This window comes from Diaporthe amygdali (assembly GCF_026229845.1).
Source record: "Diaporthe amygdali strain CAA958 chromosome Unknown NODE_7_length_1459731_cov_64_868725, whole genome shotgun sequence".
Taxonomy (NCBI): domain Eukaryota; kingdom Fungi; phylum Ascomycota; class Sordariomycetes; order Diaporthales; family Diaporthaceae; genus Diaporthe; species Diaporthe amygdali.
Genome location: NW_026517027.1, coordinates 714,458 through 741,063, shown reverse-complemented (window position 1 = coordinate 741,063; position 26,606 = coordinate 714,458). Strand labels below are relative to the sequence as shown.

General features: G+C 51.1%; 7 protein-coding genes across 7 annotated transcripts; 5 read left to right on the top strand and 2 right to left on the bottom strand.

The window, feature by feature from the left end:
• Positions 1-9,274: 9,274 nt before the first annotated feature.
• J7T55_013865 (Thiamine transporter THI72) lies at positions 9,275-11,440 on the top strand (the record flags this gene model as incomplete). Its single annotated transcript, XM_053140780.1, has 6 exons — positions 9,275-9,409; positions 9,459-9,634; positions 9,698-9,951; positions 10,011-10,035; positions 10,089-10,621; positions 10,677-11,440. The coding sequence occupies 6 exons, from the start codon at positions 9,275-9,277 to the stop codon at positions 11,438-11,440; spliced, it is 1,887 nt and encodes a 628-aa protein (XP_052996202.1).
• Positions 11,441-11,635: 195 nt separating this feature from the next.
• J7T55_013864 (FAD-dependent monooxygenase yanF) lies at positions 11,636-13,468 on the bottom strand (the record flags this gene model as incomplete). The annotated part of the gene is made up of 6 exons (XM_053140779.1): positions 11,636-12,158; positions 12,217-12,532; positions 12,585-12,756; positions 12,815-12,981; positions 13,038-13,302; positions 13,373-13,468. The coding sequence occupies 6 exons, from the start codon at positions 13,466-13,468 to the stop codon at positions 11,636-11,638; spliced, it is 1,539 nt and encodes a 512-aa protein (XP_052996201.1).
• Positions 13,469-13,930: 462 nt separating this feature from the next.
• On the top strand, positions 13,931-14,325 carry J7T55_013863 (uncharacterized protein; the record flags this gene model as incomplete). The annotated part of the gene is made up of 2 exons (XM_053140778.1): positions 13,931-14,163; positions 14,283-14,325. 2 exons carry the CDS (start codon positions 13,931-13,933, stop codon positions 14,323-14,325), a joined length of 276 nt encoding a protein of 91 aa, XP_052996200.1.
• A 918-nt stretch (positions 14,326-15,243) lies between these two features.
• J7T55_013862 (uncharacterized protein) lies at positions 15,244-18,616 on the top strand (the record flags this gene model as incomplete). The annotated part of the gene is made up of 13 exons (XM_053140776.1): positions 15,244-15,636; positions 15,692-16,033; positions 16,112-16,175; positions 16,227-16,409; positions 16,473-16,598; positions 16,752-16,853; positions 17,136-17,277; positions 17,344-17,428; positions 17,482-17,562; positions 17,736-17,809; positions 17,895-17,956; positions 18,025-18,247; positions 18,328-18,616. The coding sequence occupies 13 exons, from the start codon at positions 15,244-15,246 to the stop codon at positions 18,614-18,616; spliced, it is 2,166 nt and encodes a 721-aa protein (XP_052996199.1).
• Positions 18,617-19,256: 640 nt separating this feature from the next.
• Positions 19,257-20,044, top strand: J7T55_013861 (uncharacterized protein; the record flags this gene model as incomplete). Its single annotated transcript, XM_053140775.1, has 3 exons — positions 19,257-19,495; positions 19,557-19,699; positions 19,806-20,044. The coding sequence occupies 3 exons, from the start codon at positions 19,257-19,259 to the stop codon at positions 20,042-20,044; spliced, it is 621 nt and encodes a 206-aa protein (XP_052996198.1).
• Positions 20,045-20,496: 452 nt separating this feature from the next.
• On the bottom strand, positions 20,497-21,760 carry J7T55_013860 (pectate lyase; the record flags this gene model as incomplete). Its single annotated transcript, XM_053140774.1, has 5 exons — positions 20,497-20,659; positions 20,730-20,998; positions 21,075-21,319; positions 21,387-21,556; positions 21,609-21,760. 5 exons carry the CDS (start codon positions 21,758-21,760, stop codon positions 20,497-20,499), a joined length of 999 nt encoding a protein of 332 aa, XP_052996197.1.
• Positions 21,761-24,215: 2,455 nt separating this feature from the next.
• Positions 24,216-25,601, top strand: J7T55_013859 (uncharacterized protein; the record flags this gene model as incomplete). Its single annotated transcript, XM_053140773.1, has 5 exons — positions 24,216-24,406; positions 24,458-24,554; positions 24,954-25,022; positions 25,073-25,400; positions 25,519-25,601. The coding sequence occupies 5 exons, from the start codon at positions 24,216-24,218 to the stop codon at positions 25,599-25,601; spliced, it is 768 nt and encodes a 255-aa protein (XP_052996196.1).
• Positions 25,602-26,606: the final 1,005 nt, after the last annotated feature.

The following is a 26,606-nucleotide window of genomic DNA, read 5'->3' as shown; positions in this document are numbered from 1 at the left end:
ACAGGTACGGCTTTCAAGAGGAGCTCCTCGATGAAGGTCAGGGTCCGCCTCCAGCTTAATACACGACCTTGTGGACAGGGGTATCAGGCGAGCTGCCTCAGGATGAACTCGTCGATGCAAGTCCGCGCGGGTAAACTGAATTATTTCCAGCCCTCGAGATCCGCCGGCGACGGCTGCTGTCCCGCTGTCCTGCTGGCGTCTAGAGATTGGGTGAAGCGCTGCATTAGAGGAGACGCTGGTTCAGGGGTCCAGCGAGCCGTGGGGGCAAATGATTCGCTACCGGCGCTTCGTGGGAGGATGCAAGCTGCAAGGCCAAGCCTGGTGCGTCTCCCAACTTGGGTGGCGCTGTGAGAATGGTTGGCTCGAGGAGAATAGGAGAGGCTCCGGATATCCCTGGGCGAACACAAGGCCTCTGAAGCAGGTTGATTGCGCTGAAATAAGAGGATCTATGCCTCTCGGGCGCTGGATCTGGAAGAGGCAATCCAGATGCTGATGACGTCCCGCTTTCATACGGGTACGACGGACGTACTGTATGTGCTTTACTTAGCTTTTGCAGGGCCAGGGTTGTATTCGGGATGCGTACTGCGGGCAATTGAGGCTGGTGGGTTGCAAACATGGCATTCCCTGGTCTGAAAGCGGCCATTCTTGTATGCACTGCACACTGCCTCTCCCGTCGACTCGTTGGGCGGAGTATGCGGCTCGCTGAGGACAGGGGTAGTCTCTGGAATTCGAGGTTGATAGATTAAAATCCAAATCCCAAAAAGGGAGCCTCTTGGTGAGGGTGGTCAAGCCAAAGGGGTCATATGCAGGTCAGTCGGACACAAGGGATAGTAAGCACTCAAGTCGAGGATCGCAATTCCAGGCGTGTCTCTTCAACAACTGATTGACTGGGCTTGTGACGTCCAGGGGGCCGCCAACTCTATAGCCTGGTAGCAATGAAGCGGTTTGGATCAATGAGGCTATCGTCGCTCTCCATTCCAGTGAACCTGGGATATTCTCGGAATTATCCATTACCCGCAATTACTGGCCCCCCCGGTAGTAGTGTTGTCCACAGCCAGGGAGGAAAAACCAGCAAGCACAAAGGGTGGCATGTGCACGACCCTGCGTGTCGCTTGATTCTCCTCCCTTCCTCATGACCGGCAGATGCTTCTGTGCGAATCACTGGCTCCAGGTTGAGAATGGCCGAATCCAAGTTGGAGGTCCAGACCGAGGCCCTTGGATCTGGAACTGGTCAACAACCGAGAACAGCTTTGCAGGTGCACAGCCTGGCAGCTGGCGATAGACCCAGGACCGTTCTGCCGGTTGCATATCTGCATGGCTGCATAGCTGCATGGCTGTCAGGCTCACCGACACATGATGCTCAGAGCGGCACTTGCGCGTTGGTGGATGATGAATAGCTTGTTGCATGACCTCTCAAATTGGGCCGCCTCGAGGTTTGGCAATGGTTGGTGGGTAGGCTCTCGATACATGAAACATGGAGGGGAGGGGAGGGGACCAGGGTGTGGTGCGCTGTAGACGGCCGAAAGCAGAAAGAACCATCGACGCGACGCCTAGATCCGGCTAGTGGCCCGTAGGTACTTGTCAAGCCAACTCTTTGTTGCGGGTGGGTGGATGTACCGGTCTCGTGGCCCTGCAGCCGGGCAGGACAGAACATCGAATTGACTGATCATGACTTCCGTTGCGAGCAGCAGCCAGGCAGGGGAAGGGCGCAGGCCGCCATCAAACCGACCAAGAGACACGGAGCAAACACGAACACGCTCCACGCCTCATACTTCTCTCAGCCGCGAAAAGGGCCTGTTACAGCTTTTAGGCAAGCATCACCACGAAACAATCGTAGCCATTCATTCATTCAGTCAATATCCGAGTGCCAACGATACCTACTGTGTTGTGTTACGAGCACGCCTCAACCAAGTCCTTTCAGCCATCGCACGTGCAAAAATGGGATGGTCAGCAGCGGCAAAGCAGGTCCCAACGTTGCGGCCACCCATCGCCATGCTGTCTCCCTACACAGGTGACTATCCCGAGTGTTTGTGATACAGCAGCTTATCCCACGGAAGGATGTCCCTAAAGAGGTTGTCCCACAGAGGTTGTCCTACAAGAGATGATGCCACTGCCACTTTACTCGGGCCATGTGTTCGACTGCTGGCCTACGACCTGAAACTCAGGCAGGCTATGCTCTGCATCCGGACGGAACGGTACCAGACTACAGCCCTCCAGATGCATGTGTACACAGCATCTAGATCGTTGACATCTGGTCAGATGCCATGGCAAGCTGACGCCTCTTTGAACCAACTGGTGGTAGTGGTGGTGGTGGTGCCGTCCCGAATGCAGCATCCAGATTGCCTCTAACAGTAGCCCGGAGCGAGCCACAATTGGCTAGCAGCGTGCCGTCGATGACCCCAGCCGATTCGGAATGGCTGGATGGCATGCAAACATTTGATTGACAGCCACGCCAGCACACCACCCGTCAACTTGCCCGCCGGCCGAGGCTAATGCACCCCCTGCGTGTCTTGGGACTTTAGCCTGCCTGCCTGTGCAGGGCGACGGGAGTCCAAACAGGGACATCCCCCAGATATCTGAAGATTTGGTGATCCCACTGCGGACATCGTGAAACGAAACAGCGCCCATCTCAACGGTTCTTGTGGATCACGACGCCTGTCCTTCAGGGTCCTTGTTCGGCGATCAGCAGCATGCATGAGATCTAAGGACCAGCCCAAGTCCGCTTATCCTCCAGACAGCGCGCTCATCGACTGCCTCGGCATATGGCCATGATGATCTTGGCGCCGATTGCGACGACTCCGAACAGACCTCACGCCAGCGTTCCGTAGGGCTGGGTCGTGAATCGGCCCATTTGTCCAGCGATTCGAAACGAATCCTGGCGTCGACGACCGTAGGATCCTCACCATCGCCCATCGGGTCAAGCTTGGTTCAGCGCATTGAAGCTGTCGTCGAGCTTGCGATCGAGTGGTCGCACGCATTGGCTGCCATAATCCAGTAGCTTGGTCCCAAGCGCCCGGTAGAGCAGCCAAACACAATTTGAGTTTGCCAGCCGATCCCGACTTGATCAGTATCGGGCCTGTGTGCCTATTTCGGGTCCATGACCCAAGTGACGTCGCGCATATCACTGACAAACACCGCTGTCATGCTGATACGAACGCTCTTCAGTCTGCATGAAACTCGACTCATCATCAATTTCCTGGAATAACTCGAAAGTGGCAGGTTCATCACAATATTGCGACGCTGTTTCATGTGCCTGTCGACACCTGCCAGGTCGTGGTCGGAGAGGATAAGATCAGGCCCACTTACCCCCTGAGCCGATCCTTAAAATGCGGGCGGACGATCCTCTCAGGGAACCCAATCAGTCCAGATTAGGTATCGCTGACCATAGTCCTGGAGCCGAGTGGTGAGCACGGCTGTGAGCTGTCAGCGCTCTGTCTGTCTGCGTTCGATGGTTACCAGAACGGGACCTGTAGCTTCTTGGGGCTGTGTGTGGCTTATAGCTAAGACACAGTCCTGTGCGGGCCCTCCGAGCTGCGTCAAAAGTCGGGTATGCCACGCTACCTGCGTCCAGCTTCTGAGAGTTTTTGATGTTCTGGCCTTGTCAAACCACCTCGGGATTTCTAATGACACCGAGCAGTCGTGCTGGAACTTACCGTTGGTCACAACTCGGCACAATCCAGCGGACAGGCCACGAAACAGAATATGTCTCTCCACCAATCTGTGTTAGTTGCTGGGGATGAGTCGGGGTGGGGCCCGAACTTACCCAAGGACCGCAGAGCCTCAGGCAGATTGCCCCGTTCCTTGGCTCCGTCACGTTCCCGAATTGAGTTTTCTTTGCGATTCCCACAACAAATACGGAGCGAATGCGAAGTTAGTATCTCCAGGACAGTGTCACACTTTTCCGCGATATGCTACACAGCTTCAAGCCTTCAACGAAGCGTCCGTCTCCCCCTACCTTTGCCTTAGTGCACGACCGATCTGGCATAGCAAGATGCAGCTGCACGTGTCCATGTGGAGCGTGCGGAGCTGCAGGTCGTGGGTAGCACCGTCGGAGGGCATGCCGAAATGTGGCCTGCGCGCGCCGCCATTGGGCCGTGTGCCTTCTGAAACAAGCAGGGCTTATTAGGAGGCAACTCCGGCTCCAATCATCCTGCCCCGTTCAAATCCGACACTGGGCGCCGGCGACCGGCGGAGTGCATACCGGAGAAACCTCTCGAAGACTCAGCCACGAGACTTGCAGTGAAAAAAAGTGCTGGAGACGATAGCCTCTTGGCTACCTCAATTATATTGGAGGTGAACGTCTTAGTTGCCTTTGCCACGGCCACAATGTGTGCACAACGCTTTCCGCTATGCGATGCTTTACGGCTGTGGGTTAGCTGCAGCTTTGGGTCAGTCACTGGAGACTGGCGCCGTCTCTTGGCTGCCCTCTGAAACGAGCGCGCAAAGTTTGACTCTTGCTTCCCTAACTTCCCGTAAGGATATTGCAGAATTGATTATTTGTGGTTATTTTCATCGTGTTGAGATGGGTGCCCGATGTAAATGGTATAATCTAAAGACCGGACGAAGCATCACCGTCGTCTTTCGGGTGAACCGGGAGCACCTATCTGTCCCACGTCACTTAGCACGTCCTCCAGAAGATGGCGAGGTAATCGGGCATGGGAGGCCGACGATGAAGTGGTCTTCTGGGTGGTGGCGGGCTGCAATGGCTGACATTACAGATTTCCTCACTTGCCGAAAAGCCGATGCCACCTCCAAACTTCTATCAGTTGATGATTTGGCAGAAGCATGTCATCCGACGGGTTTGGTAGACACCCCCCTCGGCTTTCGGCGGCGAGATGTCTCGGAAGTGTACGCACCAGCCACATTTAGCCATGCTGGGCCACCCGCCTTGGCCGAGGAGCATTTCATGCGCACAAATTTGGCTTCAACGGTTTGCAGCGCGCGCTGAGTGGTGCCAGTCGTGGCCAAGGCGAACCTTTTTGGGGTCTGCATCCAGAATCAATGAGCGTTGCATCTTGACATGGCTGTCTGGCTGCATTGCCATCTCGTCATCCCGTCGCCCCGTCGCCTCCGCGCCTCGGAATCGGTTCACAACCCGAGTCAGCCCTTGGACGCCGGGATGTTGCACCTTCGGATACTGACCGCCAGGTAGCTTGTGATACATCAAGTCAGTCCTGCGGTGAGATGAAGCGCGTTTGGCGCAAGCTACCTGCAAACCAAGACTTTGCCCGATACATCGCAGGGGCTCATCATGCAAGATCAGAAGTCTGTGTCGTTCCCGATGCAGGACGGAACTTCACCGGCAAACTCGTCGAGCCACGAACATAATGCTTACCCGAGATTTGATGCTAGGCCGGCCTCACTGCGACCATGGCTGAGGCGGTTGATCAAACCAGCAAATTTCATCACGGGCATTCTTGTCGCTTTGTCGCTTGGGGATTTGCACTGTCTTGGCCGCCTTGGTCATTTCCCACCAGGCGCTTAAATCAACAACAATCGATGCTTTTCCCAGAGGTCGGGGTCCAAAACAGGCGCGCGCATCATCGTCAACCAACCCTGCCGGAGATCAGGACTGGCGCCTACGCGACCTGGCCCCTTCACATCGACAACAACAAACAACAACAGTGATGCAGAAAGCGGCCGCGCTCATTTCGAGGGTGGCATGCAGTCACTCCACCAAGCAAGCGCAGTGAGCTGCGTGCATGCATTGAAGATCTAGTCATCAATAATCGCCCAACAAAGCCAGGCGCCCAGCACCCATCGATGCAGGTAAGCCAGATAGACGCTCGCTAAGCATTCCTTCCCGTTCCCCAGAATAGTTGAAAGAATGACCCCAGCGACCGCGTCGTGGGGTCCGGCTCACTCCCTGCCCTCGCAGTAACAAACATGCACGATCTTTTCCCGGAAAGCTCGACTGCTCTCTTTTGCTTATTTCGCTCTGCTGCTCAGCAGCGCCACCCACGGCGAACGTGCAGCTCAGCTCAGCTCTTTTCGGCCGCGCTGGTCCACGCCGTGTGCTTGATTGGCAGTATTAGCCGCAGCTGTGGGGTCATTTCATCTTCCTTTTCTATATTTGCATTGCGCAGTCTGCTTCTCGGTACCAGGAATGCACGAACCTGCATTCATTTATTTTCCCCTGTTTTTTCAATGTGTGTTTAACAGCCCCCCGGATCAAGTGATTCCCGGGCCTGCACGTCTGCGACCGCAGGAAGCATTCGTTAAACTTGCATGATTTGAAAGTGGCAGACGCCTGTGGGGCCGGTGGGCAGGCAGTCAGTCCGGTCAGGTGGCCGGTTTGCGCGGCCGGCCGCTGACAGCTGTCGAGGATCATGTCTGAGACCTGTCGCATGGGCACGGGGCACTGAGACAGAGAGATCAAATGGACCTTTCCAGAGCCCCGTGGTGATGTCGGACGGAGGCCTGGACCCCAGGTATCAGATTGGGCTGGCCCTCGGTGGCTCGATTCTATCGGCCGCCCTGCGCCCTGCGTACTCAGATGAGCTTTACGATGGCCGATATTGGTCTGCTTTCCTGCCTGCGAGGCAGCTTGCTAAGTGCACTTGTAGCCTACCATGGGTCTGGCCATCGCGCGATGGTGAAAGACAGCATGGTAGGCGAGGACCGATCCTGGCGAGCTGCCCATCAGGACCAGAGGATCGAGCGAGGGAGGCCGCTTGCAATGTTGTACACAAATTCTGCTCTTCAGCTTGAGTTTGAGCATGTTCCTGAAAAGTCGAAGACTATTTATGAAAGAGTAGACATATCATGGTATCGAAGCATATGGCCCCGGCGCTCTGGCGTTGTACAACACACCGTGTGTTGCGCGTCACAATGATATTCCAAGGATTGTAGGAGCACCAAGCTGCGTAGAATACATGACGGTCTTCGGATGTATCTAGAGATACAGTATTGAATGCGTAGAGCTCAACGAGCTTCACCTTGGGTGTCTGCCTCGCGCCAACAGTCATTGTATGATGAGCGAGTAAGATAAAAACATGGTAGTTTTTCAACAAAATAGGGTATTCTCTGAAGGGGAACCAACTATAAGAGATTCTTTTGGAGCTGTTGATTCCAGCCCGGAGTGCAAGTTCCGGACCACAAACTTACAACGCCTCACCATCGGCAATTCGTTCTTTGTCATGCCTCGACGGACATGCTGTACCTGTGTCTCAACAGCTCCAACCATTTATCATCGTGAGGCAAGCTTGTCTAACATTGTGCACCTCACTCATCTCACGGCTCACGATCCTGTAGTTCAAAAGAAACTGCTTGATGAAAGAGACGTGATAAACTTGATGAAACTCCAGGAAATTGCTATTTACATATTTGGAAACAAAAGCAGCATTGGGCCACGTAAGGCGTCACGCGATACACAATCTCAAAATCGCCTCGCATATCGAGTAGACCGTTGTAGCCGTCTAAGTGGTGCGGCCAGTTGGATTCGATTACCGATCCCATCAAATACCTACAATCAGCAATTTTTTATGGTCAAACAACAACCGGGACGGAATCACATTTGCGTATGAAGATACCAAGACGTTGCCCAAAGTCAAATCGGTGCCGCGGGTGGCGTCACTGCAAACATCTTCGTCCAGAGTCTGGATTGTCAAGCATAGATGATCATGGAACCGTGCTCGGATTCGATCACGAATGGTTCGGTTTTACTTGGTGCCATACGTGGCATCCACTTCGCAATGGCCATAGAAACCAGAGCGTGCCGCGTGGAAGCAGACATGGAATGAATAAACCGTATCCCACAGGAGGTTATTCCACAAGAGGTTATCCCGTAGGAGGTTATCCCATGAAAGATTATCCCACAGGAGGTTGTTCTATGGAAGGGTTTTCCTTACGGGAAACTGTCCCATCAGAGAACATTTTAGATTTAGCTACCCTTAAGAGATTACTTTCTTTTTCCATCTCCGCGGCCCCTCCCCCCATCTTTTTGTCCCCGACTGACTCTGTATACATACTGTGGCGGCAAAGCGGACACCCGAGCTTGAGCTTGTATGTTATCAAGATATAGGGCTCACATATTTTTATCGTTCTGTTCTGGTTGAGGCATTTGTTGTTGGGTAGGTCTGAATTCTTTTCATGTCTCCTCCCGGAGCACTTTGAGTCGGTTTTCACGAAGACTGTATCGCTGTGGCCAGTAACAATACGCAAGACAATACTCAAGACAAGTGCATCACCCCAGCATAAGAGATCAGCTGCACACCTCCACCAACAACAACATTCACTCACAAAGTATTCCGTCCGAATACTCACAAAACTCAAGATTCCACCCGCCACCTTATTATCCTCGTTCTGCTCACGCAGCCTTCTCTGACGGCGCTCAGGCTCCTCATGGATGTGTAAAACGCGACGAAGATCCGCCACGCCGCGTTGAGTGAAGCGTCTTCATCCTCTCAGTGTCCATACAATGAAAATTAGGGCTTTGATGACATGCCATTGTCTTTTTACGCTTAATTTCTCGGCTGGGGGCTATATGGAATTCTCCGGTCACCTCGTCTCGCCTGGAGCTCCTCACCCGGTCATCTGGGCGCCTGCAGAGTGTTGCGCCTTGTAAAGATTCGTTTTGTGGATTGGCTGGAGACATGTTGGGAGGAATATTGAGATTGCGGTTCAAATTTTCGTGAGGATAGTCATCTTCGTGCGTTGCGTCTTTCTAGACGTTAAATTATGCTCGTGGAGGTAGGCTGACTGTGATGGCTGTCTACCACAGCGAACGAGTTCAGTCACACGCGAGGATAACACTGCTCCAACTTCGAGGCGTCCGTCCGACGGATTGCTGGTTGGCTTTTGCGGCACAGCTTGGCTATCTGTCTCCGGGTTGTATGTCCTGGTTCGTCGTAAGTTCACCCTACTGTGGAGCTTGATGGTCTGTCAACTTCTGATATACGAGGAGCCAGAAGACCTCAGAAGAAAGTCGTGCCAAAAGCCTGTCCATTATTAGAAGTGTAATCAGTCAACACCTGCGGGTAGTTCACTGTAAGTGACGAGATTAACAGAGGCTGTAATTAGGCCTGTTGCACTCTAGAGACACGATAGGACCATGATTAAATGGCGGTATCGATCCAAAACTGCCGGTCACTTCCCGTATTGCACCATGGCTTATATATAAATGCTTTGTTCCTTCTGGCCATTATGTCTCTGATGCGTGCCGTTCTCGTTGCTCCATCCCTGCGTTTAATTGATCAAATTGTCGACGCTGGGGCCGTTTTGGGGATAAGTGTCGTATACTTGGGAAACTGTTACCGAATATCGGTTGGTATGCATGACAGATAACAAAGCCCAACAGCGCTGTATCGCGAATGGAGTCGCCGCCAAGACGCGAAAACATCCAAAGATCTACAGGGAGCTTGAGTTGCAGGTGGACACCGAGATAAGATGCCGGGGTACCATATATCAGGTAGCCGGCACCCTCTAAATTGAGTCTGACTTTGGTTCAGGCATTCTAGTTCCTCGGCGTAATCATGGTTAACAAGAACGTTCAAAGGTTCAAAGAGGCAGTGATACTCAAGTCGGATGAGTCGCAGCATGAGGAGGTAAGCGCCTGGTCTAACCGGGACTTGATCCCGTTGCCGCCTTCTCGTCGCACTTGGGGTTGGTTCAACTTCTTTGGTTCCTGGTCACTGTGAGTATCAATCACAACGCCAACTTCATGACATTTGAGTGATGTCCTGACCTTGACCCGCAGGTCTTCCCTCAATGTAGCAACATGGCAGACCCCCAATACCTTTCTCACCCAAGGACTCTCCGTCGGTCAAGCCATGGCTGTCATCGTCGTCTCCCGAGCTTTATGTTGCTTGTTCGCAGTCCTCGTCGCTTGGTGCGGTCTGACTTGGCACATCGGCTTCACGGTGCAGAACCGATACACGTGGGGCTTCCGGGCAAGTTACATACCGCTGATGCAGCGCATATTGCTGAATTTCATATGGAATGCTCTGCAATGTAAGTTGTTTACTCTCGTTTCTGGGATCGAAGAGACATAGAACTGACTTGATTCTCAGGCTGGAACGGCGGTAAACTCGTGACGTGAGTATAATACCTCGAAAATATGGCCACAGAGTACTGACGAAACTTATCAGCGTTTGCATCACCGCCATTTGGCCCTCATTCGCGAAGATCCCCAACACTCTCAGCGCCAGCACACCGACGACGACTTATGAACTCATCGGTTTTATTGTTTTCTGGGTTATCTCAATACCTTTCCTGTTCATCCGGCCCGAACGATTCAAGAAGCCTTTCTTCGTCTCATCTGTCGCATGTGGTGCAGGCATGGTGGCTCTGCTAATCTGGTCGCTCACCGTCGCAAAAGGCGTCGGCCCCATTTTCTACCAAGGCCAGAGCGTCTCTTCTGGTTCCCGCTGGAGCGTCTCATGGCTCATGATGGCGGGGATCAACCAAGCCATCGGTCAAAAGGCTGCCGGTATGACCAACAGCAGTGACTTCTCCCGTTACGCAAAGAACAAGAGAGACTACATCATCGGCACGGTGTCCGTATACTGGATCACCGGTGTGCTGGTTTGTCTTGCCGGATTGATCACCACCGCAGCCTGTCAGAAGATCTACGGAAACATTTGGTGGAACCCTCCCGACCTATTGATGGTCATGATGGATCGTAAGTTCTTTCCAAGGCTTCCTCAAGTCCCAGATACTAAATCAATTTGCGATAGATGGCGAAGGCTCCTCTGCATCCCGCGCCGCAGTGTTCTTCCTCTCCCTTGCATTCGCCTTCACCTCAATGTTCGAAAACGTCTGCTCCAACGCCGTCGCAGGCGGGATCGATCTCGCCGGCCTCTTCCCCCGCTACATCGACATCCGCCGCGGTGCCCTCATCACCTTCTTCGCCGCCTGGATCATCCAGCCCTGGCAGCTGATCAACCAAGCCGCCACCTTCGTCGCCGTCCTCAACTCCTTCGCCGTCTTCCTCGCGCCCATCATGGGCGTCATGGTCTGCGACTTCTTCCTCCTGCGTCAGCGCAAGGTCAAGCTGTCGCATCTGTTCCACCCCGAAGGCTCGGACTACTGGTACTGGCACGGCGTCAACTGGCGCGTAATCCCTTGTTGGATCGCGGGGTGGGCGCCCACTATTGGTGGTCTGATTGTTAGCGCGAAGAAGGACGAGAGCGCACCTGATGCGATCTACGAGTTATATTACATTGCGTTTTTCGTCGGTTTCTTCATCTCGTTTTTGTTGTTTTACCTTGCTAACATCACATTCCCATTGCCCAATCTGGGCGAGTTTGATGAGGAGGATAAGTACGGCACTTTTACGGCGGAAGAGGCAGCTAACCTGGGTGTTGTGCCGACTGACTCTGTAGTCGCTACGGGACTCGGAAAGGACGAAGGATTCGATACCCAGGTCAATGAGATTTCAGATGGCAGTTCGGCTGGGGAGAGAAAATGGTGGAGCTTCAGGCATCGTCGAGGAGATTGAGACAGAGTCTTTAAAACGCGCCGTCAAACCTGAGAATTCCGTTCCAAGCTAGGCTAGAAACACATGAAAGGTCTTGCTTGAATTGTAGAATACCAATTAGGCGACAGAATATCCTGAAAAGCGTCTTCAATACAACCGAATCCTGAATATCGATATTCTGTCGTAGCCCACTAGATCAACTACATTGTCTTCACATCAAACCGGGATCTTGAACCCCGTGATCCTCAATTTCTGGAAAACGCCATCCGGATCTACCCTCTTAGCAACAGCCTTGAGAAACGCCACATTCTTCTCGCCGTACGACGCGATCGGGTTCTGATCGACCCAAGCATAGTTAAGGTACCTCCAGTCCTTGTACACCCCAATTTCCTTGGCGTAAGCATCAATTTCCTTTCGAAACTCCTGCGCGAGTGGAAGCATCCTGTCTTGCAATTCGGTTGTATCACATGTCAGAACGATGAGCCAGTTGGTCGTGGGCCCATCAGCCACCACGTCCTCAAGCCCAAGGATGTTGCCTCCGTTCGTTTGGCTGTGCTTGACCATGGATTGCGTGAAGGGCTGGAATTGTGCAAGGACGTCGTAGGTTACGTTTTGCCCTGTTTCTTGTTCCATATCTTGTGCTATCTTGTCCAATTCCTCGCCGTATATGCGAAGGTTATCGTCGACGAAGGTCATCATACGGAAGTCGTCTTGAAATTCGCCGACGAACCAGTTGGCGCTGGAACCATATTGTTAGCGATCAATGAGAAATTCAAGCCGGATACTGTTGTACTTACTATAGACCAAGCGGTGTGGGACCAGTGAACTCCGGGACCATTTCAGCAACGGCTGCAACGCGAGAAGTGCTGCTGATGTTCGCTATGGTCTTGTACTCATCGAAGGCTGGAGCATTGCTGACGGCGTCGCTGTTCGTCAAGATTCCTCGAAGACCGTAACCCCTGTGAGTTCCCCAGTACATTCCCACGATGTTCTGGCTTGCGGGATCCTGATCCATCTTTTTGGAGAAGTTGATGTAAGCTCTGAAAAGTTTGTCTCTTTCCGTAAGGTTGTACACAGTGAGACCTCCCCACATGTCTGTCGAGTTGATAACTTCTGTGAAGGTAGTGAGTTTCTACATGTCAACTGGAATGGTCCGTGGACTCACTTTGATCGATTCTGGTGACAAAGCCTAGGTTGCCGGAGCCACCCTTCTGAGCTTTGTAAAGGTCAGGGTTCGAAGTCGAGTTGGCGTTGACCACGGTGCCGTTCGCGAGTACGATCTCGAAATTGGTGACAGTGTCACATGCGAAGCCGTGCGCATTGGTGTGGAAGGAGTACTGCCAAGACCATATTCAACAAGTAGCAAAAAGAGGCATGAGGAGCAGGTGAGCTTACACCACCGCCAGTCACAAAACCTCCAACGCCGACGACTGAAGCTCGACCACCAACAGTGGTTACATGCCAGTCATCTCTGAGCGTCGTGTATACCCTCTCCCAAGTAGAACCAGGATCTATCGAAGCAATGTTGGTCACATTGTTGTAAGTCGTCTTGTTCATGTAGCCTGGAAATAAAATCAGTCAAGCGCGAAGTGGTCAAAGATACTGCTGGGCTGCTTACCGAAGTCAACGGTGATACCATCCTTAGCACCATTGGACCCTTTGAAAGCTGAGTGCGCGCCACTCCGAATACCGAATGGGCACTGATGCTTGGAGATGACTTTGGCAATGCGCGACACATTTAATGTGTTTTCCGGGAGTACCATGCACCAAGCGGCTTGCGCCGCGTTGGCGGAGTAGTAAGACTGCAGACGCTTGTCGTATATTTCTGTATCGGGCACAAGTACCTTGCTCTTCAGCTCAGGGTCCTTCGAGAGGGCGGAACACTGCTCCGATTGTCAGCACATCGACTCTCGATGACGAGAGGGAAAACGAGTTGGAGGGTGGTGAACAGACGCAAACGCATTTTGGGCTATGGCCGCCAACGATATCGATGCTCAATGCCGCTGGCACGAGCAACGCCAGGATGGCTTGGCATAAGGTGAACTTCATGGCTACAGCACTCAAGCCGAACTGACTCTTGCCACACGTGAAAGAGGGGTCTGGGAAGGAATAAGGGTTGAACAAGTCTCAGGGAGAAAGTGGAGATTTGGAGCAGACCGTAGCAATCTGACAAGACTTGTGTGGTGCTCCAGGAAACTTCTACGTCTGGATAATGGACGGGGTACGGCACGAGACAACAAAACAAACACAGGGACTATTGAAATTCGTAATGAAGTTATTGAGTCTGGTCTATGAGGTCCGACTTGAATATTTAGTCGTTCCTATCACCATGACATTTATTGAGATATTGCTATTGGCGCTGTGATGGCGATCATGGATTCTACTTCCAAATGTGGGCAACGCTGCTGACATGAGAATTTTCTTGGCTCGTACCAAGAGATATATGTGATCTTTGATAACCCATTTGCATGTCTGCTTTAGTTCAATGGGCTGCTTATCGCCCTCGCCGCCATGGAAGACAACTTCGCCCAACATGGCCCCAGAGTGTACCAACAAGACCCCAAGAGCTGCGGTACGACCAACTTTCGTCTCCAAACAAGACCGCGAGCCAAGCCTTTCGAGTCCAAATCCATCAACACACCTCGAGTTACGTCCAGAAAGCCTGCGCGTGCCTACATGGTGTGGCTATTCAGTCTCGGAAACCACAGATGGGGTCTGCTGTCTCTCCCTCAAATGATGCCCGGGTGAGTATGGATCTGTCTGCTGAGTTGTTTAAGCTTGAAAAATTCCGTGGAGGGATCACCCGCGCCAAGTGAAGAGAGAAAAACAAGACAAGACATCTAAGAGGCTCGTTTCGCTCTAGTGTCTTGTCACGGAGGGGAAGCCCGGCCATGCTAGCTGCTTGAAGCAAGGCCTTCCGCATCAGCTGCAGGCTTCCAGCATCTAATCCAGTGTTTCATTGGTTCGTTGAGCCGTGTTGCTACTTCGGCCAACGTAGGTGGTCTTTCATTCCCATCTTTACTAAATGCAGTTTCTTCTGGACATTCAACGCGATCTGTATTTATATCAATGACGGAATAGAATGAGTAATAAAATGCAAAACTCTGTAATGGGTAGTATCAATATGCGGCCACGATTCCTATGATGAATAAGTAAATTACAGGATAACCAGCTGGAAAAGAAATCTATTATAGGATAGTTTCTTTTGGAACAACCTCCTTTGGGATAATTTTATTCGGGATGACCTCTCGTTTTATAGTTTTCTGTTGGAAAAACCTTTATACAGTGAAGTAAAAGTTCCACAAGTTGTGCAATGATGTTTTCGTATTTTCTTCGAGTGCGGCCATGTTGGTCCACTATTGGATGTGATAAGAGAATAGTTCGAAAGTATTAAAAGACTTCAGCCATAAGACCTGAGAACTGCTCTGATATAAGACAGTTTTGAATTTATTCTCTCTGCCGGATCGGTCATCATGTTGTTATTCTCATCGTGGTTCCGTGGATTGACTAGCTAACCTCTGTCACCCTGTTCTTTTCTGTTCCTAACAGAGCATAGCAGACTACTGTGTAGATTGAGCTCGCTTAGACTGGCTTAGTAGCTATAGATGTAATTTGCACTATCGTTGATGATCTTCACTAAGACTTGCCCGAAGTCGGCATCTTATCAGTACGGTGGATCTTCGGGGTAGCCGATGAGAAATGTGGACTCACTCTAACAATGACTTATATAATTTTCTGTGCGCCTTTTGATTTTCATCAGAAACTTCAGCTTTAGCCGCGTCCCTCGCTGTACTAAGGCCCTGATCATTCCCATTTCATTCACCATGAAAGCTGCATCTGTTGTATTGGGCCTGGCAGCCGCTGCTACAGCAGCTCCCAGCAGCAACAGAAGGGGCCAATCAACGGTCCACGATGCTAATTCTTTGAAAGCTCGAAATTCTTCGACTGCTGGAACTAAGATTATTATGGACAACGACTGGAGCACCGCTGGCTTCATCCCATATCTTCTGGCCCTCGATGCTGGCTGGGATGTGTTGGGTCTGGTTGGGGACACCGGCGACTCGTGGGCTCTGCAGACCAGCCTTCATGGGTTGGCGACCCTAGAGGTTGGCAATTTGTCTTCTTGTATCCCCGTGTACAAGGGCTCTGATTACCCGCTGGTCAATACGCCAGAATTATTCCAGACATGGGAGGACCTTCACGGTGACTTGCCTTGGGTGAGTTCATAATGCAAATTCAGGAGAAGTGACCGTTTTCTAACAGTCTATATAGCAAGGTGCTTTTGCCCCTGAGAACCTGACCGCTGAGGAACTTGGTAGTGATCCAACCTCTGGCGACCCAGAGAAGGTCGTCAAGGCGGCCTTCAATGAGGGCTTTCCTAACGGGACTCTGGCGGGGAACAACTCTGCGGCCTGGATGATCGAGCAGGTTCGCAAGTATCCTGGCGAGGTTATGATCTACAGTGGCGGTGCCCTCACCAACATTGCACTGGCTGTTCGCATGGATCCCCAATTCGCGTCTCTGGCTAAAGGACTCGTCATCATGGGCGGGTATCTCGATGTAACTTTGCTACAAACATCTGGATCAGTTTTGCAAGCAGATCTCAGCTCGGATGTGAGTTTGACTGATACTTCTGGTTGAAGCAAGAGTCATGAAGATTTCACAAGATGGTTTGCTAATTCTGGACTGTAGATCAATCTCAAGATTGACCCAGAGGGAGCTAAGGTTGCTTTGACGGCTGATTTTCCCAGCATAAGTGAGTACAATCTCTGACTAGGTTGGGTGAATAACCTGCTAAGAAAGACAGCAATTGTGGGCAACGCTGCCAACCAGGTCATGTCAACCCAGGACTACTTGGATGAAGTCTTTGAGGTCGAGACCCCGTACACCAAGCTTATGCACGAGTACTACGGCACCGAATTCCCTTTCTGGGACGAGACTGCAATGTTCTCCGTGTTGGATACCAGCAACGTGCTCAACTCTACTACATGTAAGTGCAATTGAGCTTCGCTATGTTTCAGGAGCTTCGAGCCTGGCTAACGAATGAATGTAGTCTACCTCGATGTCGACGTGGCTTATGCATCGCCTTATTACGGAAACATCATTGGATACCAAGAGGCGCTAAAGCCTCGCGCGCAAAAGCTGCAGAAAGTTAACTTTATCTATGAGGTTGATGGTGGTAAGCTCAAGACCACAATCAAGCATGCACTACAATACCCAAAGACATGTTCAGACTTGGTTTAGCCAAGAACTTTAGTATCATAATATAGCTATCGGCAACGGCCGCTGCTCTATTGTTAGGAGCACGAGACCCTTTTGTGCGCGCTTGAAGAGATTGGACGACAGGATGGAGACGCCGCCACACGAACCCCGTACGATGGTGAATCCAAGTTTCGCATGCTCCCAAGCCCCCCACAACGGATCAGCATCATCTGTAAGTGGCATAGTTCCCGGTAGATGTAGAAGTCATGACGCGCCACCGCCCAGGTGTTCCCTTACCCTCGATCCGTACCCCGCTTGAAACCCCGCGGGGACAGCGCACTATTCTGGGGAAATACGGGGTCACAGGTGTACGTGACGTTAAAGGCCGTGAAACCTGGGGTGCAGTTTCATAAGCGGGTGCTTTCTCCTCTTCTTGTAAAAGTTGTAAATTATACGTGGCTTCCATTCTCAAGTATAGATCTCTGGGACGTCACTTCCAAATCAATTTCTCCAGTAAGATATCGAAAAGGCAAAATGGCCGATACACTGCCTCAAAAGTACAAGGCCATGATCTATGATCAGCCAGGAAAGATCTCGACCAAGATGGTCGAGTTGGACATGCCGGAACCCGCCGCAGGAGAGGTGTTGATCAAGCTGTAAGCAACAACATCACAAGGGAAGAAACATGAAAAAGTGCCTAACAAAGGCTAATACATTCGCAGCACCCATTCGGGGGTATGCCACAGTGATCTCGGAATTATGTTGAATGGATGGGCGCAGCTGCCATTCCCGACTGAAGTTGGCCAGGTTTGTTCGAAGTCGCCGAGTACATTTGTTACAGGCGCTGACCCCCTTTGCAGATTGGCGGTCACGAAGGTGTCGGCGAAATCGTCAAGATGGGACCCGGAACAGAAAGATCCGACGTGAAAGTTGGTGACAGGGTTGGCATAAAATGGCTTGCCGATATTTGTGGGAATTGTCGTAAGCCGTCCTCTCCTCTGGCCTTTAGTGTCTGCCTCGCTAAAGTCCGTTTAAAGCACCCTGCCTGGCTGGGTATGATGCCGTTTGCTTCAACCAAAAGATTTCTGGATATTTTTGGCCGGGAACATTCCAGCAATATGTAACCAGCTCGGCCACTTATGTCACTCCCATCCCAGAGGCTTTGTCGTCTGACACTGCTGCACCAATGTGAGTCCTTCAAGCCTGGCCGATCATGGCATTATATGGATTCTAAGATTACCATCAGGTTGTGTGCTGGTGTCACAGTCTACAGCGCTCTCCGCAAATCAAACACACAGAGCGGAGAATGGGTTGTTCTACTCGGGGCGGGAGGCGGTAGGTGATTCCACTTCCATTATAGTCCAAACAACAGAGAAAGTCTAACTTTTTTTTTTATTAAAAAGGCCTTGGCCATCTTGCAGCTCAGGTAGCATCTCGCGGAATGGGCCTACGGGTAATTGGTATTGATTCTGGAAGTAAGAAAGACATCGTCATTGAATCCGGAGCTGAGCACTTCATCGACTTCGCGGCAAGCAAAGACGTAGCAAAAGAGGTGATGGACTTGACTGGAGGGCTCGGGGCCCACGCTGTAGTCGTGCTCACCGCTGCAAATGGAGCATATTCGATGTGAGTATTTTCTATTGATAGTCTCAAATACGCCATCTTCTAGTACACGAGAAAGATACTGACACATGGTAACTTTGCAGGGGCATGGACCTTCTTCGCTTCGGAGGGACTATGGTTTGCATAGGGATCCCAGAAGGAGAAATGAAGGCTATTTCTACAGCATATCCGCAGATTCTCATCGCAAAGGCGCAGAAGATTGTTGGCGTTGCGGTCGGCAATCGGAAGGAAGCCATTGAGACCCTCGACCTTGCCGCAAGGGGAATTATCAAGACGCACTTCCGGACCGAGAAGATGGACAAGCTCACAGAGGTTTTTGAGCAGATGCACAAGGGCGAACTCAACGGACGTGTCGTTCTCGACCTCCAATGAGCTATGTTTGTCCTCAATTTCGAAAGACAAGGCGAGTTGCTGGCTTCTGTTGTTCCAATCCAGGTCTCGATCCAGTGTCCAATTTCCACCGGTTCACCATGGTGGATTCCATTCCCTAGTCTGTGACCGTTCTGTCCTCATCGTCTATGATCGAGTGGATGTTCATCCAATACGAACAAATCTTCACGAGTGTGTGTTAATACTTTACTTGACAAATCACAAGATAAATATTGATGGTACGAAGTAGCTTCCCAAATCAGATCAAATACTGTGACTGTATCATTAAATTTGTGAAAGACCAGGTGTCAATAGATATTTCTAAATTGAATGAGGTATGCTGACGCTTGTCGTTAATAACCACCACAACAGCTTGTTTTGATAATCATGGCCGCTTTGGGACACCGAAGGACACTAACGCGGCAACTGGAAGGATTCCCGCAGTGACTCATCTGACCGGCTCCTAGCTTACGCATGCATTTAAGCTAGATCTCGCATTATGAGCGTTCTGGATCTGCCTGCCTTGAAAAGCCAAGGGGTAACCCGGTTCTGTCGCTATATAAGTACAACCTTGCCAAAATGCAGCACAATTCATGTCGTAGTACAGGAGCTGGTTTCCCTTGTCTCTAGCTTTGCCGTAAGAATGGTGCTGCAAGTTCTACCGGCTGAAGAGGCCGATATGTACCGATCCGCAGTGATCGAACATGAAGCCTACAAGCCCCTAGAGACAAACAAGATCCTATTTCCCGGGCCGTTCCCACCCGACGTGCTGGAGCACCGAGCCGATGAGCTAAAAGCACAATCGAAGGAGCCCAACACCTTCTGTTTCAAGGTCATCGACACAGAACTCGAGGGCGAGCAGATGATATCTTTCGCCAAGTGGTAAGCAGCCTTTGCCATGGAGTTTGTGAAAGACAACCAATAGGCTGATACCATGGGCTAGGGTCGTCTACGATGGGACTAACCCGCCGAAGCCGAGGCCGCAGAGGCAGTGGCCTCCTGGCATCAACGGCGAAGCGTGTGAGTTATTGTTCGGCGGCCTGACCGAGCTTAAGAAGAGAGTCATGGGAGATAGGAAACATCTCTGTGAGTTCTAAATTCTGGCTTGAATTGCCTGGACTAAAAGAGACAGCCCCCTGCAATAAAATTTGTCTTGTTCTTTAAGAGTTGCGACTGACCTGCCGTTCCGAAGACCTGCATCTACTTCACACCGACCCCATGCACCAAGGACGTGGTGCAGGAGCTATGCTGACGTCGCGAGGCGTCGAAGAGGCAGCTAGGAGGCGTCTCCCAGCGTATTTAGAGTCTTCTGAGGCAGCACACCAGCTGTATTTAAGTAACGGATTCCAAGATCTGGAGGAGCTGGCCACAGACTTCAGCAAATGGGGTTTAGAGACTCCGCATAGAGCCTGGGCTATGATACACGACTAAAACGCCTGGAATTTTATTACATGAGCAGGTCTTATTGTGTCGAAATGAAGCTTCCATGTCCCCCTCTTGTCTAGATCATCCAGAGGCACGACTGATCTTACATTTTGGCAACGAAATTATTTCAAATCACAGTCAAATATACATGAGTAATATCTTAAAGAACTGTGTTACCTGGGTTTGAACTTTAAATGAAGTTTATTACTTTTAAAGCTATAGTACATTTGCAAGTACTCATTTTCCAATGTGTGGTTGAAAGAAAGCTGAATGAATAGCGAGGCTTATATTTATCGTTCTACCGTCACATTTGGAAAAAATGTAGATGCCATAGTCATATAGCACTTGGAACTATTCTCTGTTGATGAGTTCCAGGTCTCGCAGCAATTAGTCATCCATCTGCTACATTCGACAAAGCTATGTACAAGAATCGGCGAAAGATCTCATTACACAGCAATCTAAAACGCCAGAATCTGCCCAGCCTCGCTTGTAACAGAAGCCTTGACATTCGCGCTGCCCAAGGCAGAGTATGTGTACGGGAAGGAGCTTGCGCTCAGTGTCCCCACCGGCGCGGTGTTTGCACTCTCACCACCAAAGATCGTGTCAATGACCACAGCATACCTATCATATAGTTAGTGCGAGTCTACCCCGTCGCACCTCACAATCCTATCAAAGGACAGAGTCTACTCACCCGTCTTCATCGCTGCTCTCCGTGAACACCATCTTCTTGCCAGAATTCTCGAAGACAGTGCTCTGCACCAGCGCTTGCGCCCCCATGCGCGTGTTGACGCCCGTGCTCTGCTCGTTGTAGTAGTTGTTGAGGATGTGTGCTGTACCGAAGCGCAGGAGGGGACCCCGGGAATAAACTTTGTAGAAGTGGTTGTTGGCGTAGGTGACGCGGAGGTGTCCGGTGTCTTCAGCGGCGTTGGAGTCTGAGTGGCCTACTAGCGTGCCCTTGGACTATATCATATATGTGAACGGAATATTCTGGCAGTGGGTTGTTGGCTATTGACGGGCTGGGAAAGGGAGGGCTTACGTGGTTGTGGAAGTAGGTGTGTGAAATTGTCACGTAATCTGCGGCGTGTGATAGATCGACTAGACCATCGTATGTGTCTTTACCGACTGTCTCGTCGCCGGAAAGGTCGCAGTGGTCAACCCAGACATTTGTCGATTTCTGGATGGTGACGGCGTCACCATAGTCTGCAAGCACTTTGGCTATCTTCATGTTCCTAACGATTACATTTGTTTGTCCATTGATTGTGAGGCCAATGCCGGTAAGGGCTGGTAGATGTCAGTGTATCCTCAAGACAAGGAGCACGAGGTTGAGGACGGAAGGATATGGACATACAACTACCGGCCTTCCCAACGATAGTCTTGTCGCTCGTGACTTGCACCTTCGCAGCACCGCTGATGGCACCTTGCACGACAATCACTGCCGCCCCCGAAGCACTGGCTGCAGCTGAGAGCTGAGGCAGCGTGCTGACGGTAGTAGTTGCTCCGCCAGCTCCACCCTTGGTGCTAGTCAAGCATGTCAGTGTACCACCTCTGAAGATTGAGTGTATGTGCTTACCCTCCATTCTGCGTAGCATAGCCAATGTTAGCAGCATCAGTGATACTTGCTCTCTTAGCCAACACCTTTGCAGCTCCTTCCTCAAGGGTAGGGGTTGGTGTTGCTGAGACCAGCGACGCTGCAATTAAAAAAAGGGTCGTGGAGAGCTTCATGGTCAAGAAGTCACACAAGTGAAAGCAATTCAATGATGGGTTACTAAGATTAAACAGCACATAGAGCACTAATGGCCGAAGTTGAATGTCTTTATAGGCGTCATATCAGAGGGAAGACAGAATCATGATCTTCCGTGTTTCTACAATAGGCTTCGCGACAGAATCCCATTAGGTGGAAATATGGCAGTGATCGCTGTCAGAGGCACACCACATTTGACTGAAATGTCCTGTCCGTCGCTAGTGTGATTTCCACTTGGCTATTCTTGTGGATTGTTTCAAGGATTGATTTGATGTAGGGACTCTTGGCAGGTTGCATGTGGAGAGTACAGTAGTGGTCGGAGAATTGCCTCGTTGGCGGAAGATCCATGAATTCTTGGCCCGGAGTTCTCGCTTAGACCACAACACAAGGCCAAGTCTGGAGAACTGTGACAAGAATTTGCGTTGCCCGCAATGGACACACGATACTGACCAACCTAGTTCGAGTCTTTCTAACTGAATGAATGAGTTGATGTCAGCAAAGCTTCTAGTAAACGGCTGTGCGTTCTTCCATGGCAGCTTTTATACGGGACGGAACACCTAAACTTTGTCTTTGTCATTAAGAACTTTCCCTGCATCACAACGTGGATGTATGCTGACCGGCGAACGTGTATGGCCGAGGTTCTGGGCGGTCATTACCACCAGTGCCAACCATCCACCATCTGTGCACGTGTCGTTTGTTTATTCAGAGGGCATCACACGTATGGTACCCCCCTCCACTTAGCAGCACCACGTGATCGCTCTCTTCAATATCCTCAGACAACCCTCTATAATTATCTTTCTCTGTATTGGTGAGGTCGCTCAAAGTCTGTATCATAGAGACCGCGCGGGTGAGCCCAAGCTTCTCTTCACTAGTATAGAAGCTTGTCCTACCGGAGCTTATCTTATAGGTTCTCTACGGGTCATCGTATAGGAAATTAACCTACAGACGGCTATCCTAGAAATGATTCTCTTTTGACCGGATTATCATACAAACGACTCAAAGTTTTGATGTCACTTAATCATCGTACAGATACTGTAACCACGAAGCGAACACCCGAGCCTAAGCTCTTGTTGTTGTAATAGACGTGAGTGGTACCTCTGTGAAGATCTCGCCAGGTGAGCGGGTGTAATGCGGGCGAATCAGGCTGCGGGCGCGTGGATCAGAAGGCACTAAATGCCGTGGATTTTATCTCCCGTGTAGGACGTTGTCGCGCTCGTAAGTCAGATGTGATAGTGGGGAAGCGCTTGATTTTATTATGACGATGATGAAGTGTGGTTTCCTGCGGCGCCATTGCACTAAAAACATCAAGTCCACCTTCAGCACCGTCTGCAGCTATCCTGAAGTCTCTTCATCCTCGGCAGTGGGCCATTCTGCGATGCAACTAGGAGTGACAACAATGCTAGCTCAAATCATTGGCTATGATACGGCTTCCAATTTGAAAATAATAGGGAATGACATGCGAGACAATACTTTGAAAAGTTGATACGCAGAAACACTAAGATAGACAAAAGAATTTGATATTCTAGCATGCCATCATGTCAAACGCAAGTGAGAATGGCCAAAGAGCAGCATGAGGAGACGACAGCGACGTTGTGTTGGATTCTTAGATACATGCCAGTACCGACAGCCAGGCATGAATTTCGACCTGATTGTCACCAGGACGGCGATGTCAAACCCGAAGCCTTCAGGGAGATAGGCAGGAATTTCAAGAGCCTATCTTTCCTTCTTGACACTAACTTGTACGGCTCTGAGAATGGACGTCAAGCTTGAGGCCCGTACAAGTGTGAGAAACACGATTCCGATTGGATCTTTCTTTTGGCACACTAGCATTCCAAGTTTGGTGAATGGTCGACGGCCTGCTTACTAAGACGTGGCCCTTCCGACACGGCCATACTGACCACACAATCATATTGGGTACTGTCCCAATGTTTTCCTGGGCTTATGTGTACTTCCCCATTCCCAAACCAATAGAAACGACGAATCAGCTCTACAAGATGCCCCGGTGCGAGTGTCTTCTGCCCTCCGTATGGGCAGGGCTCGAGAACCGTCCATGTCTGCTTCGACGAGCCTTTCAAAAATCTGACATAAGGAGATGGATAGGAAGATGAACAACCCGATCCCTTGAATAGACCCATGGGCTACAAATTCTGAACCCATCAGCAGCCGGCATAACTTGTGAATTAGATACGGCTCGCCATCCTGTACGACGTGTCTCGGCAGAGACGACAAATTCGGCACTGTAGCAGCAGCTAATGAACATCTGAAAGAGACAGAAGATGACAGACGGCATGTGACTATGCAGCGTGGCTGCATTTACGCAATGTGCTTCCTGTACCATTGTTGTAAGTTCTCGTAGTGGCACGACTGCCCTGCTGGCAGCATGCGTGCAGAGGCATCAGCGTATGGAGTGGCTGTGGGAGCTGTCCCCAATAGAGTATGGGGGAGAACTGGCTCAGAGAGCTTCACTGGAAGCATTGCATGGGGCACGGGCGGGTGTGTACGGCTGGGAAGGCTCCCAGGCTGATCAGAGACCCCGACCACATATGGATCGAGGCACTTGATATTGGGGGCTTTGCCGGGGCCGCCGGGCGACGCTGCAACTCGCATGCCCAACGGGCTTGGTTCGAGTAAAGAAAGGCAACCGATTTCAATGCCCGAGCCCGATGGCGTATCTATAGCAAGATGGAGGTGGAAGGGGTGCATGAGGTGCATAGGGTGAGGTGGAAGCTGACAGGGGACTTGAGGGCAGGTCCGGTGCTGATTGGCCACGTCGAGGTCAGTCCTCCCACCTTGTCTTTCCCCGTATAAAAAGCCCTGTCCCACCTCCACCTCCTCTTCCATATCTTTCTCCTTCTCTTGAATCAATTTTGAGAATCATCAATATCTTGCCATAAACCGCCTTGAAACTTCAAGTGGCATCAGAGTCCATCTGGCAGAACCAACCTGAAGACGCTTGACCTCGTTTTTTGCACATTTCCCCTTCACGCCGTGCTCATTGCCACCTACCTTCGTAGCATCCCCTTTCTTGCGAGTACTGTCACACTTGCAGCAATATCTCAGGAACAAAAGAGTTTCCACAAGGTCTCACGACCCGACAAACAACAATGTCGCGGTCGAGTCATAGTTTGACATCGGCTTCCACTCCTCCCTATGAGCCTTACCAGCGTCAATCAGGACCCCGGCCGCCGAAAAGGAAATCATCACCAGATCAACGCCCACGTCGGCCAGCTCTCCCTGTCAATGGTATGAGGAGCCCACTCGAAGACGTCACTGACGTCGTGCTTGCAACCGAGTACTACTGGTCACGGGAGCCTTGGCCACAGGCCCGTGGCCGGGCTACGAGACAGCATGGTGCAAGTATAACGAGGTCATACACACCAGAGCCCAGCAGCGAGGTGATGCCTGGTCGTGAGAAGACACCTGCGGGGAAGAGCCCCAAGCGTGTTCGCTGGAGAGATGTCAAGGAGGGGGATGACGGGCTGTCGACACCACCACATACGCCACAGTTGGGCAGACTCGGCACCCCTGAGCTTGAATTGAGGGCGAATTGCGACAAATTCTGTGACTGCTGCTCAGATGAGCAGATGTATCGTGAGGAAAGGTCAAAGATGGATTCTCAAAGTAGGTTCATCTACACTCCCCTTCCTCTGGTCGGAGCACGTCGAGATACCTTGTCATTGTCGTCGTTCGACATGCGACTGGGATGATGCATGACTAAGCCATACTGACCAATGACAAGTCGAATCTGCCTTGGCTCACATACGTGGGTCTTCAGGGAGGAAGCTGTTGACTGCTGGAAGTGATGGTCGCCGGGCGAGATGAAAGCTCACAAGGAGAGGGGCATGAGTTATGATGAAGAGGGTAAATTGGGGTGGGAATGAGGTTTGGGTCGATGATTTTCGCTGGCGTCAGGTGTCTGGCCTTTCTTTATTGAGGACTTGGGGCTCTGAGGTGTGCTTGTTTGCCTGCGGTGGTGTTGGTGAGACTGTTGAGCATCGCACCAACGTGGCTTTTGTGTGCACAAAATCGTGGAAATGTAGTTTGAATATCGTATATGCCGTTTGGCTTTTGTGACCATGGCCACAGCCGTATTTGTAGACGTTGACTCTGTGTGTGTTCCTCTGTCACAAGGTTCAAGACAGCCGCTAGCCGCCAGGTTTGTAGGACTCTGAGGCCCAGGTCAGGAGCAGAAAATATGTTGGGAAATATGGTGAGTCCTCGATTCAGGCACTAAGTGAGGTGACGAATGTCCATGAGGCGTGCTATGAAGGTACACGGCGAATGGCAAGGTGCAGATGTGGTCGTGATCGAGGGTGATGCAAGCAACTTGATGGAAGGACGTTGGTGGTTGGTGGTGTGGGGTGTCGGGATTGGGACTGCCTTGCCTGTCCAAGTCCTGCGCAGGCAGCAGCCAACTCAAGACACCCCTCCAGGTTTGCTATGGTCACGCCACTTAGTCAGCATCTCTCGACCCCACCAAAGTCACTCTAGATGCTACATGGCGAGAATAAGAGCAGAGAAACACCAACAACGTTGGACCTCAGAGTTAACGTCGTGGCCAACTAGCCTTCATTGGAGCACCTTCTCGTTGAATATCCAAGACCCAGCTTCTGAAGACCGTTTCATACAGTGCTCCACATCTACTAGGCGAGCTGCATCTGTCCACGATGGTAATGTGACACAGAACCTAGGGGCCGTGCCGCTCTGGACTAATTGCCATGAAGTTTGCGGTACGCATTCTTAATTAATGCTGATGATTTTATCAGCTTCTCTTCCCATTTATGATGATGGACTTGCTCCGTTCGTGGACCCTCGCTGAAGCCTTGT